The sequence below is a fragment of the Apodemus sylvaticus genome, chromosome 1, assembly GCF_947179515.1.
Source record: "Apodemus sylvaticus chromosome 1, mApoSyl1.1, whole genome shotgun sequence".
NCBI classification, from domain to species: domain Eukaryota; kingdom Metazoa; phylum Chordata; class Mammalia; order Rodentia; family Muridae; genus Apodemus; species Apodemus sylvaticus.
The window spans coordinates 38,305,755-38,318,207 of record NC_067472.1 but is presented as its reverse complement, the minus strand read 5'-3'; the positions used below and the strand labels follow the sequence as shown (position 1 = coordinate 38,318,207).

General features: G+C 46.6%; 1 protein-coding gene across 1 annotated transcript in view; it reads right to left on the bottom strand.

The window, feature by feature from the left end:
* Positions 1-11,836, bottom strand: part of Entrep1 (endosomal transmembrane epsin interactor 1) — a 48,288-nt gene extending 36,452 nt beyond the window's left edge. Inside the window, exons 1-2 of the mRNA XM_052188047.1 lie at positions 11,379-11,836; positions 1,631-1,687 (exon numbers count right to left, since the gene is read on the bottom strand). Coding sequence (XP_052044007.1) covers positions 1,631-1,687; positions 11,379-11,768 — 447 coding nt within the window. The 5' untranslated portion in view covers positions 11,769-11,836. The remainder of the gene's footprint in view (positions 1-1,630; positions 1,688-11,378) is intronic.
* Between the last annotated feature and the right edge of the window lie 617 nt (positions 11,837-12,453).

Sequence of the window (12,453 nt, the reverse complement as noted above, 5' to 3'; positions counted from 1 at the left end):
TGTCTCACTATGGAGTGGAACTATAAGTGACTTCCCACCACCTGCCAGTAAAATGCTCGTTATGCAAGCATGAGGCCCTGAATGTGGTCCCCAGAACCCAAGCAAAGATGCTAAGCATGGTGGTGTGTGCTGGGAAGAGGAGACAGGAGGATGCCTGGCTGTCACTGGCCAGCCACTCTAGCCTAAGTGATTAGCTCCAGGTTCAGTGACAGACACAGTATCAATGGCAATTGCATAGACTCCACTGCTGTCTGTCTGTCTACTGTCATCGTCTCTTAAACTCCCATAACAGGTGAAAGCAAAGGATGAAGGTTCTAGTCATTTGCACTGCCATTGGGCACGGGGGAAAATGGTTCATGCTGTATAACATTCATTTCAGCGGTACCACAGAAAAATGATGAAGTCTGCATTATTAATAAAATTAACATTTGGGGGCTAAAAAGACAATGTAGCAATCTCAGGAACAAAAATTATGAAGTTGTCCAACCAAACTATTCTAACAAAGAGTAAAATGTTTGTGGTTAATAAATGTGGTTTGCTTGTGACAAAGAAGAAAAAGGATGCAGGGTATGGGGTGGTGGTGGGGGTTAAGAGCTGGGTAAATAGGTACAGAGACTTAGTTGTGTTGTTACCTCCACTTTTGTATCCATAGTGATGAGACATTGGGGGTGGGGGTTCATGTGTATTCATATCTGTGCACACTCATGTGGAGACCAGAGGAGAATGGCAGGTAGCTTTTTCCATCATTCTCCACCTTATAGTTGATACAGAACCTCTTACTGACTGTGATCCAGTGGCCATTTAAGTTCTGGGACCCACCCATCTCCACCCCTCAGTGATGGGGCTAGAGGTATACGTCGACATGGCCAGCTTTGATTGCGTGCTGGAGAGCTGAACTTAGGTGTTGTTGCTTTCACACCAAGAATTCTTAGCCCCTACTTCATCTGCTTGGCCCTAAACAGATTTTTTTCCTATTATATCTTCAGAATGAATATAAACTGGAACTAGAAACATATATGTATTTTATATATGTATATATATGTATATATATATGTTAATCATAAACTTTCAAGTTATCATCTTTCATTATTATTATTATAGGGACATTTACTTTATTTATTTATTTATTTATTTATTTATTTATGGGGTTTGTTTGTTTTTTGAGACAGGGTTTCTCTGTGTAGCCCTTTCTGACTCTCCTGTAATTTGCTCTGTAGATCATGCTGTCCTCAGAGAGCCACCTGCCTCTGCCTCCTGAGTGCTGAGATTGAAGGTGTGTGCTACCACTACCTGGCTAGGAACATTTACTTCTAAAGTATCTATTGTAGATTTATTTATTTATTTATTTATTTATTTATTTATTTATTTATTTATTTGTTATAACTACACTGTAGCTGTCTTCAGACAGTCCAGAAGAGGGGTCAGATCTCGTTACAGATGGTTGTGAGCCACCATGTAGTTGCTGGGATTTGAACGCAGGACCTTTGGAAGAGCAGTGTGTGCTCTTAACTGCTGAGCCATCTCTCCAGCCCTTGATGTATTTTTTAATGAGCAAGGATGTTTAAAAATTTCAACAGTTTACTTAAATGGGCTTCATGTTATAGAGTAGTGTCATGTGATCAGTACATACCAGCAGTATCATAGGCCTTTTCCAAGTTGTCAGTCCAATGATTCCAGAGAGTATCACCTATGAGGAAAAACACATAGTTAAACATCAAATACTAGGTTAAATGTCTCCCATTCTTGCTGATTATAGAAGCCATAGAAAACCATTTTAGGCTGTCGTACAGAACTACAATGCCTATTTACTGGCTGTGTATGGTTTTATTTGTGCTGGGAAAAACATCAGTATCTCTGACCAAACTCCATATACCCAGTGTGCGGTCACATTCAGTCTGTGATGCACACAAGTACCTTCGTGGGACAGGTACACTCCAAAGTGGAAGGTAAAACCCATGAGGGTATCTCCTAGCCCAAGCCTGCAGCCTGGGTTCCAGATTCCCATGAGAACACACACACACACACACACCACTCCTCACTTCCAAGCACCCCTATCCTGTCCCTCCTCAGCCATCCAGGTGACACATTGCAGGACTTCGTGCCGTGCCCTCTTTATTCCCATTCCTCTCCATGGCCCTCCTAGCTGCCTGAGAACTCATCCCCACCTACAAGCCCCTACTTGTCATCTCCTTGAGAAGCCTTCCATAATCTCTTCACTCCACATGCCTGTTTGTATATGCCAACTTTTTTCTCTTAAAAACTCCCTATTTGGGGGTTGGAGATATATCTCAGCAATTAAGAGCACTTGTTGCTCTCACAAAGGACTGGAGTTCAGTTTCCTGCACCCATGTCAGGCAAGGTGGCACCCATATGCACATACATGGACACACACACACACACACACACACACACAAAGAAAACTCATAGTCACCCTTTGAGACGTGTATGTCCACACCTCGGCCATGAGCTCCTATCCTATCTGAAACCTTGGCACCTAGCATAGTGCCTGTCACGTGACTATCAACAAATGACAGTCACCGATCATTTACTTCACAAAGAGGAACCACAGAGAAAAAGCTCTTGAATTGCACAACGATGCTTTAATAAAAAACACACTAAAATTCTTGGTAGAGAAGAACCAGTATGTTGCCAAAATACAGACTGGAAACCACCACAGCCTTTTGGATAGCACAGTTTGCTAAGCTACCAGAAAGAAGAATCAAAGTAATCATTCACTCAAGACACCCTGAGGCCTCTAGAGTACACTTGCCCTGCATAACAGGGTGTGTCCACCAAGCCCAGCAGGAGGAGTTTCCTTCCTGGAGCATCTCCCTTGCCCAAATCCCTCCTACACACACATCCACAATTACTGTTTACTAACTACACATCAGGTGAGGATTTTCAGATTAACACTCCTGCAATACCTCATCTCACCCACTGAGACAGAATCAGCCCATAGCACCAAACTATCAGAGGACAAAATGTACTCCTATAATCTTGACCCAGAACCCCATGTGTGCAGGCAGGAATCTGTTTCTTTCTATGCCACTCTGTCCTTGTAGTTCCCTTAACTCTGAGAGGATTCTGCTTACCTTCATCCCTAGTATGTGGGCTGTGTTGACTCTCTACTTTGAAAAGGGTGCTCATGAGACCCAGGGCCCAGGTCTCCTGCTCTGCTTCAAAAGAGTCAGTCATGTGACCTCTGCTAAGTCTCTTCCTTGTTTCTGGGCCTCACTCTGACCTTCCGTGAGATGTTAAATGAAAGAAATAACCCCTGGGTCTCTTCAGAGCAAAAGGTTTAACACTGAGCTGGGTCAGGATACTGAGGCAGGAGAATCCCAGCCTGTTCTCAAACAACTAGAAACAAAACAAAACAAAACCGAACAAAAGACGATCCCACCATGATGACAGATCCTTCAGAAACCCAGTGGCTAAATGAGCATACTCCCATGCACCCATGTTTGCATGTGAGCTTGTGTTGTATGTACATATGCATGCATCTCCTGTGTGGGTACACTTGCTCGTGCATGTATGCATACAAACATCTGCTTGTGAGTCTTCATATGTGTGTCTCTGCCTCCTCCTCCTCACCGTGCTGGGACTGGACTTTGCTGAGGAAATGCAAACTGTTTTTATGTGAAAACAAGACTGAAATTGTCCCTGGCCTTGAGGAAAACAGAGACTGCCCACTTGGGTAGAAAATAACTATGATTTGAATTATTCATTGATGGTTGTTATTTGTGTCACCATCTCAGAATACCTTGTGGTTCAGCTCTCAGGGACATTCTCTTTTTGCCATTAAAACAGTATTATTAAGATGAAGTGTCCAGCTCGGAACATAAAAGCCATAAAACAAAGATATGTCTAAGCTACACTTTCTATTTCTCTATCAGCCTCAGCCTCCCTCCTCCTCCTCACAAGTTAGTACATTCAATGTATTTTATGTAAGTACAAATTTCTCCCTAAAAATTGTATGTGTGTGTGTGTGCACATATGTACAAGAGTGTGATTTCCACAATGTCATTGTGACGATCTGCTTTTTTTTTCTGATCTCAGTAAGTACTTCATTGGACTCCGGTCAACTCCAGTGAAATAGCTGGAATTCATTTCAGAGTGACAGTCGTATAACCTTCCATTGTGTGGCCGCCTAATGCATTCAGTCATTTCCATATTCGTGGGCGGTCACTCTAGTCCCAGCTTTCTACACTTGCAAACAATACAACCATAAACACTCATGGGTTTATGAATGTATCTTTAAAGACATGTGCTTTCATTCCTGTTGGACAAAGTCTTAGGAAAGGAGTTGCTAAGGGAAATGCTATTCCTATTTTTAATTCTAATAGATCCTCACTGATAGATGTCTTTTCCAATGAAGCCTTCTGTGATAAAAAGAACTACCTACCCATGCTCCCTTTCTTCCTTTGGGGTTGGTATTTTGTTTACATAGTAGCAACTTCAGAAAATGTAATTGAAAATAAGAATAAAATACGTGGTATGTAAGGAATATCAATAACCCCACAATATATTTGGCAAAAATACTTAAGATTTGTTGGGAGAAAAATAAAGTTTATAGAACAATATCGAATAACGACCCGAATAAATCAAGACCTGCCAAGGTCATGGCTTAGAAGAGGCATCATTGCCACTTGAATTCTGAAGTAGATTCAGAGCACAGCCAGCAAGTTTGTGTGAACCGAATTCCAGAGCAGGCACTGGAAAGTAAGTTCAGAGAATGAGGCCAGAGGATCACAAGTTCAAAGCCTACCTGGCCTACCACAGAGCTTCAAGGCCAGCAATGCAAGACACTGAAATTCTATTTCAACATAAATGGAAAAAAGGAGGGGCTGGAGAGATGGCTCAGCAGGTAAGAGCACTGACTGCTCTTGCAGAGGTCCTGAGTTCAAATCCCAGCAACCACATGGTGGCTCACAACCATCCATAATGAGATCTGACACCCTCTTCTGGAGTGTCTGAAGACAGCTACAGTGTACTTACATATAATAATAAATAAATCTTTTTTTTTTTAAAAAAAGGTAAAAAGGAGGCTGGGGGGTTCACCAAGTTGCTCAATCCCCAGTATGGAGGGAAATAAATTGTGTTCAAGTTCTGGATGCCTCTTAGTCCTGGTAGTCACATCTGCAAGCCCCTCAGCCCTGACCTGCAAGCCTATGCCCTGTTGACTTTCACCCAGTAGCCCTGCTCTTTTCAAACCCAGTGAGTCCCAAGGCATTTGGGAACACCTTGAGTGGGGAGGAGAGAAGGGCAAACAGAAGAAGGAGAAGCAAAGGAACAGAGGTTTCTGGAATGGCAGCCGGAAATGAGGCTCTGCCTTGAGGGTGAAGCCTTTAAGAGTTCAAAACTCAAGGTGTGGCAAGGAACAGATGCTCGTGTTGTCAAAGCATGGTGCTGTGGTGGCAAGGAGTGAGACAGAGTACTCTAGGCTTCACCTAGAAGACGGGCTCTGTCAGGAGGAAGTCCAGGAAGTCCCTTAGCAATAGCCTTTCATGGCTTCTACCAGGCCACAGTGCTACTGCTACTGATTAATTGCCTATGCCATGAGGGCTTGTACCTGGGAAAGCTCACTCAAGTACCATAAGCAGCTTCTAGAAGGCACTTGGTAATGGCAAGAGTCAGTGAATGAATGAATGAATGAATGAACACCAGAAACAGAAAATGTGCTTGCTTAAGGATGCCTGCATAAGCCTGGTCACATTTCCACCTCCTGAGCTTCCTGAAAGAACACTCGCTGAGAAGGACAATGCCATGATCATTCTTCCACCCAGCACAAGATGCGACGTGCCCGGAACGTGCAGGCAAGCACCGACTGCCAATGCCAAGCCATCTCCAGATCCCTGCAGTCGGAGTCATTATCATGTCTGTTTCACTCCTTGTAGATCATCCCTGGAGCTCATAGGAACAAAACAGAGCTTTCCTCCTCCCGCTGATGTGAAGGGACGACAGGTCAGAGTCAGTGTGACCCACCATGTACGGCTAATGCCCTTAATTTTCCAGCTTAGAAACCAATCACTAAAATCAAAAGCTTAGACTCCTACTGCCCTACTTTCCCTGGCTAATCCACAAATATGCCTTCAGGCAAAAATGTTCTGGCTCAATCGCCAAAAAACTGCTGTATCTAAACACAGATGTCTGAAAGCCGTGTTGCAAATACCCTGTTTGTCTTAAGAATAGGCAGAAAATAATTTAAAAAATTTCTCAACAACTTATCTTTTCCCTATAGCTGAAAAAGTGTGTGTATGAGAGAGAGAGAGGGAGGGGAGAGGGGAAGGGAGGGAGGGAAGGAGGGGAGGGAGGGAGGGAGGGAGGGAGAGGGAGAGAGTCTTCCCTTTCTATAGCATAACTCATTTGAAAAGCTGAATAAATGGCATGGAAGAAAGCTGAGGACTTCGATGTTCAAAAATCAGATGGACAACCCAACGGAACTCTCCCTGCTCTTTTATTATCAAAGGTAGATCTGTTCAGTAGGCACCATCTCCCACAATCCCAATGGGATCGAAATAATAACTTAAGCACGTGCCTAAACCGAGAACCAGGATGACACAATCTGAACCAAGACATCAAGACACTCTCTCCACTTACCTAACCCATGGGCTGTGTTTAAAGACAGCTGGCTAATCTCAGCACTACAAACGATGCGCGTAATAGTCATTAACCAAGATTGGCTAAGAGGAAAAAATGATCACAGCACTCGCAAACAAACAAACAAAAAAAATCTAAATGCACTTTTTTTTTCTGAGATGGCATCTAATATAGCACAGGTGGGCCTCAAGCTGGCTAAGTCGAGGATGATCCAGAAGTCCTGATCTGCTGGCTTCTACCTGAGTGGCCTGGATTATATGACAGTGCCTCCACCAGCCCTGCTTGGCAGTGCTGGGGATTGAACCCAGGATCTCTTGGATGCTAGGTTGGTACTGTACCCACTGAGCTATATCTACAGCAGTCAAATAATAAAGTTTCCAGTAGGGGCCATGAGATGGCTCAGCAGGTAAAGGCACTCGCCTCTAAGTCTTAAACTAAGTTCAGATTCTGGGACCCACAGTGTAGGAGAGAACTAATTCCTGAAATTCTCCTCTCTCTCTCTCTCTCTCTCTCTCTCTCTCTCTCTCTCTCTCTCTCTCTCTCTCTCTCTCCCTCTCCCCTCTCCCTCTCCCTCTCCCTCTCCCTCTCCCTCTCCCTCTCCCTCTCCCTCCCTCTTACACTCATATTCTCTCTGTCAAGAAATGTAATTTCAAAAAAAGATTACATTAAAATAGTCACTTCAAGTTGCTGAAATATTCATTCAAAAGTGCGGGAAGAGCTGCTTACAGGACTTAATTCCTGACGTATTTTCACACAAATGAAACAGCTCCTCGGGGTTCAGATAAGCGGATGAAGCCCCAGCTCTGCCTGACACCTCTCCCGGAGGTGAACATGGACAAATCACCCCCTGAAATGTTCTGCTTACCAACATGTGTGTGTCCCCTTGAACCTAACTGTGCATTAAATACAAAACAAAAAGTTTTACAAAAACCAATATAAGATTCGCCAGTTTCACTGTAAAGCGCCCATGGCTCACCATTCACAGTGTGAGAGGAGATGATTCTCCAGTTCTCACACATGGATTGCACGTAGCTTTAACCTTGTATGCCACTTCCTTTCAATACCAGGCCATACAAGGATCCATCGAACTGCTGAGTGGGCCAGGGATATAGCACAGGGGTAGAGCTCTTGCCTCAGGCCCTGAGTTCAATCCCCAGATCTTCAAAACAGGGAGGAGAAGGGAGGGGGGGAACAAGGAAGAAACTCTGAGAGCCCATAATCACGGCATGCCTACACAGATAGCACTTCACAATTACCAGGAACAAGTTACTACTAAATTGCATGAGCCTTGTAAATATCCTAAATCAAAAGAAGTTATTCAGTCCTGAAAGACCTTATGTTGTATGATCCCATACATACACACACACACACACACACACACACACACACACACATACACACACACACACATACACACACACACACATACACACACACACACATACACACACACACACATATATATACACATATACATATATATGTATATGAAATATCCAAGGTTGAAGTAATCTACAGAGCCAGAAAGAAGGGAAGTTAGTGGTATCTGGACAGAGGAGTAGGAAGGGGGAGAGAAAGGCGATCTAGGTGTAATGAGAAAGAATTTCCTAAAACCCATTTTGGTGTCTATGCCAGAGTGAACTCACTGGAAACTCCCAGGCAGTTCTGGTTATATGGTAACTTTTCAGGCATGCAGGCTACAGCTCAATACAGCTCAATATTGTGTATTGTTTCCATTTCTCCAGTCCTCAAGTCACAATTTTAATCGTTTTCCATAAGAATCTTCGGCCAACCGTCTGAGTCGCTTGCAATGTGCCCTTAGGCCCCTTCTTTGAAATGTACACTCAAGTGTTTAATGGCTGAAGTTGCACTTTTGTAATTTGCCTTAGAATAACCCAGTGTGCTGAGGCGGGGCATGGTGTCAGAGATTCAGATGTTCTGAGGCTGGTGATGCGTCAACACACAGGGTCATTATGTTCTCCCTTCTACGTTCATTAAAACTCCAATTTCTTTCATAATGAAATGTTAAAAGTAGAAGGGTCAGTTTTAGGAAATCTCTTAATATCTATCTCTCTCTGTTCCCTAAAAATACACACACTAAAATTTTTATACATGAAAATACGATGATGTAATACTGAGATTTTCAAAATAACACGGCAATTTTAATCCACCAAATGGACTGGGAACACAAGGGCCTTAATTCCTGCTTCACACCCCTTGCTCTGGTGTCTATCAGGACACACGGGACCTGGGGCTGAGCTAAGGAGGGGCACAGATGAGACCACCGTCCCAGTGGCTGCAGGGTGGGGGTGGGGGGGGCTGTGGGGGGTGAGGGGGGGTTGGGGATCAGGGTGTTGTCTTATACACTGTCTGCATAAGTCTCATGCTTCTCATAATACAGAATTGCTTTTAAATAGCGCTCTCTCACACACATGAGTTTAAAACACAGTACAAGTGTGGTATTTTTCTTCCTAAGACACCAAGAGAATGGATGGCATCTACTGACAGCTGCCTAAACCCTACTTAGCTGTTCTGAAGATACAGTTAATATTCATTGGTCCTGTTGACAATCTGCAAATTCTGAAGTCGACCTTAGGAACAGGTCACACATACAGAAAGAATGAACGGCAGTTACAGATCTGAATACTGATCCAGGGACGCAGGCATAGGATGCACTGTGGCTTACAGAAGTGATCCTTTCAAGTCCAAATCCTAGATTCCTTCTTGGGTCTGATCTGCTTGTGCCCAGCCAGTGGCAGGCCCAGGAACCATCCTGTGCATTCCAGTTCACCACCCTGCGCATTCTGGCTTGTGAGATTTGTTTTCTTTCCTCGTCAAATCCCACTGTGGCTTCATTGACATCTAAGTGCATTTGCTTACCTTGGACAGAATTCACAATTGCAAACCGATTTCAGATTTTAATTTTAGAGAAAAGCAAATACAGTGTGTGTGTGTGTGTGTGTGTGTGTGTGTGTGTGAATGTATGTGTGTACAGGTTATGTGTGTGGTGTGAATACTTGTTAGTATGTCTGCATGTGTGTGGTGACGGAGAATGACAGTGAACTCACTCTCTACCTTATCTTATTCTTAGAGACGGAGTGTCTCATCCCCTTGACTAGCCTGACTGGCCAATTCAATTTCAAAGCTCCACTGTATCCATTTTCTTCCAACCCCACCCAGGTACCCGTGTTTATGCCGCACAAATTTTACTGACTGGGCCATCTCCCTTGTACCTCCCACAAATATTTTTTTAATAAATTAGCTATCTTGAGAGAACAATAATGGACTATGATTTTACGAAAAGTAAATCCATAAAATACATACAAGATTCTGGCCCAGGGTACTTAGAGGAAAACAACACAGCAACCATTTAGATGACTAGCCGGGAAGGAGGAGGGGGGAAGCATTATCCTGGTTCCTACCCAACAGACTCCCCACACTTCAAATCATTCTAGAACACTCACAAAGACAGTAGCAGAGTCCAGGGTCAGAGATACAGGGTGAAACCACTCTGCCCACCTAATACTTAAGTTCTGGACTTCACTCACTGTAGCACAAAAGGATTGGAGTCCCAACAGAAGCATTCAGCAAAGGTCTTTAGAAGAAGTATAGATTGAAGCTGGGTAGTACAAAATTCTGGGTCAGGCCAGAGACACCTCAGGTTCTCCGCGTTCTCATCCGAACAGTTACTCTAGGTTCAGTATGTTCTTGCACTTGTGTTTTTTTGTTTTTTGTTTGTTTAATTTGGTCTTGACTCTGGATATGTTTCGTGTGAGCTCACTGAAGATCGTAGAAAATGCTATAGACACTGTAGGGCTCCTATAGAAAGGTCATTTGCCGTTCTCAACCTCCACAGTCCTTGCACAAGGACCTGTTTCCAAGCCTCCAGGCCCCTGGCAAACCTCAAGGGGTTGGATGCTGTAAAAGTTGTGACACAGTTGGGAGGCAGGGATGAGAGGCCATCCAGTCTACAAATGCTTGCTCACTGGCCGCCACTTTTCTCAGAGGCCAGGCTTCCCTAAGCCTCATTGGCCAAGGAGGCAGGGGAGGGCAGACACCCCCAGCTAGCTGCCCCAACTTCTGGAGTTCTGGGGTGAGCATCCCTAATGACGTTCTGTTTCTCGAGCATCCCTTCTGCAGAACAGCTCTGATGGCTCCAGGAGCCCACCCAGGATTTGAGCCCTTCTTTAATCACCAGGTACAAGTCATCAGTCACAGACAACCTCCTATTACCTGGGAACTCCTCAGGGTTCAGCCACGCACCTCCAGATACTCTTTCATTTATCCGTGTCTTAATGAAGAGTAAAAACAAGTCAGCCACCTCCCCCTCTTCAATCTGTCACTCTGTCCATTCCAGAAGTATAACCCACCCTGTACCGGTATTGTTGGTGTATCGGTGAGGAAAACCTATCGAAATCCCTGTCCTTCTGGAGTTTACTTTGTCAATGCAGTATTCAGTGGTTAAAAAAAAAGTTTCAAAGTCTTTTTCGCTCATCCTCAAGTGAGTCTCTCGAAGAGCTTGATACTGTTAACTTGACTGAAACAAAATCCTTAGCGTGCAAGGGACAGACACAGCCCAGGTGCAATCCAATTCTCCCTTCAACTTGACTGCCTCCGGACACTTACCTCCCACCCCCCACCCCCCCACTCATGTCACCTACACTTCAGGTGGCTTTAGGGTCTGCGCTCCCCAATAGAGGTCAAACAAAAACAATGGAAGGGACTGTCCACAACACACTGCCCCGATGGTGGGCCCAACCGATAGGTGCTCTCGTACTCACCGAGGAGCCGGCCCAGAATGGGCACGAGTTCTTCACCTGCGGCGAGCTGCTCAGCGACAGCGCCCCGAAGCTGAGCGCCACCATGCAGCAGCCCAGGATCAGCTGCAGGAGCCCGAGCGACAGCAGCGGGCGCGCCGGCAGCAGCGCGGAGCCCGGCGCGGCAGGGCGGCGGGACGCGAGCGCGGGCGGCGGGGCCAGCCCGGCGGCGGGGGCGCAGCGGGGCCGGGCTGGAGGCTGGAGAGCGCCCCGGGACCAGCGCGGCCGCAGCGGGGGCAGCGGCGGCTCCTGAGCGGCGGCGGAGGCGGCGGCTCCAGGACCCCCGGCCTGAGGTCCGCCCGACAGCCCCGCCACCGGGCAGCAGGAGCCCGGGAGCACCACGGGCAGAGACATGGGCGCGCGGCGGGCGGGCGGCGCAGCGGAGCGGAGGGCGCCGCGCACCGGGCACCCGCGCCGGCGCCGCGCAGGACGGACTGCGCACGGCCCAACCACTTGCTGCCGCGGCCAGCGCCGGCCGCGCCCACCTGCCCCGCGGGGCCCGCCCCCCGCCGTCCCCTCTCGGTCACCCACGGTGACAAGTGCACCGCCGCCTTGGGATCACCCGGGAAAAGTGTCCGGGAACGGCGGGATCCCCGCCGCTAGATTCTCAACCGTTCTCGGAGTCTGTCCCAAACCGCGGCGCCAAGGGACCCGTCGTGGACCCAGGTCCCTCGGAGGACCTGACGACCTTTAAATAGAAAGGGAGTCCCTTGTGGTTCTTCTCCTCCCCCACGCCCGGAGGAGGGGCTGTGGGCGACCCGACGGGAAAAGGTCCTAGCCGGGAAAGAGGACACTCGCTGGACGTTACCGCCCGGGAATGCAACCTGCATCTAAGGCTTCTATGGAGAATTCCTGGCTTTGTCGCTGCTGCTCTGCCAGGAGAGAACTGGGTGCTTTCCCAGCACCAGAGTGGGAACAATAGTGGCAAGGCCAGGTTACTTTGGGAATCACTACTCAGCATTCACAATGGAAGAGCCCAGGACAGCCCTGTGCAGTTGGCAGGGGTCACAGGCTCCATCCTTTTAGCTTTGACCCGGAA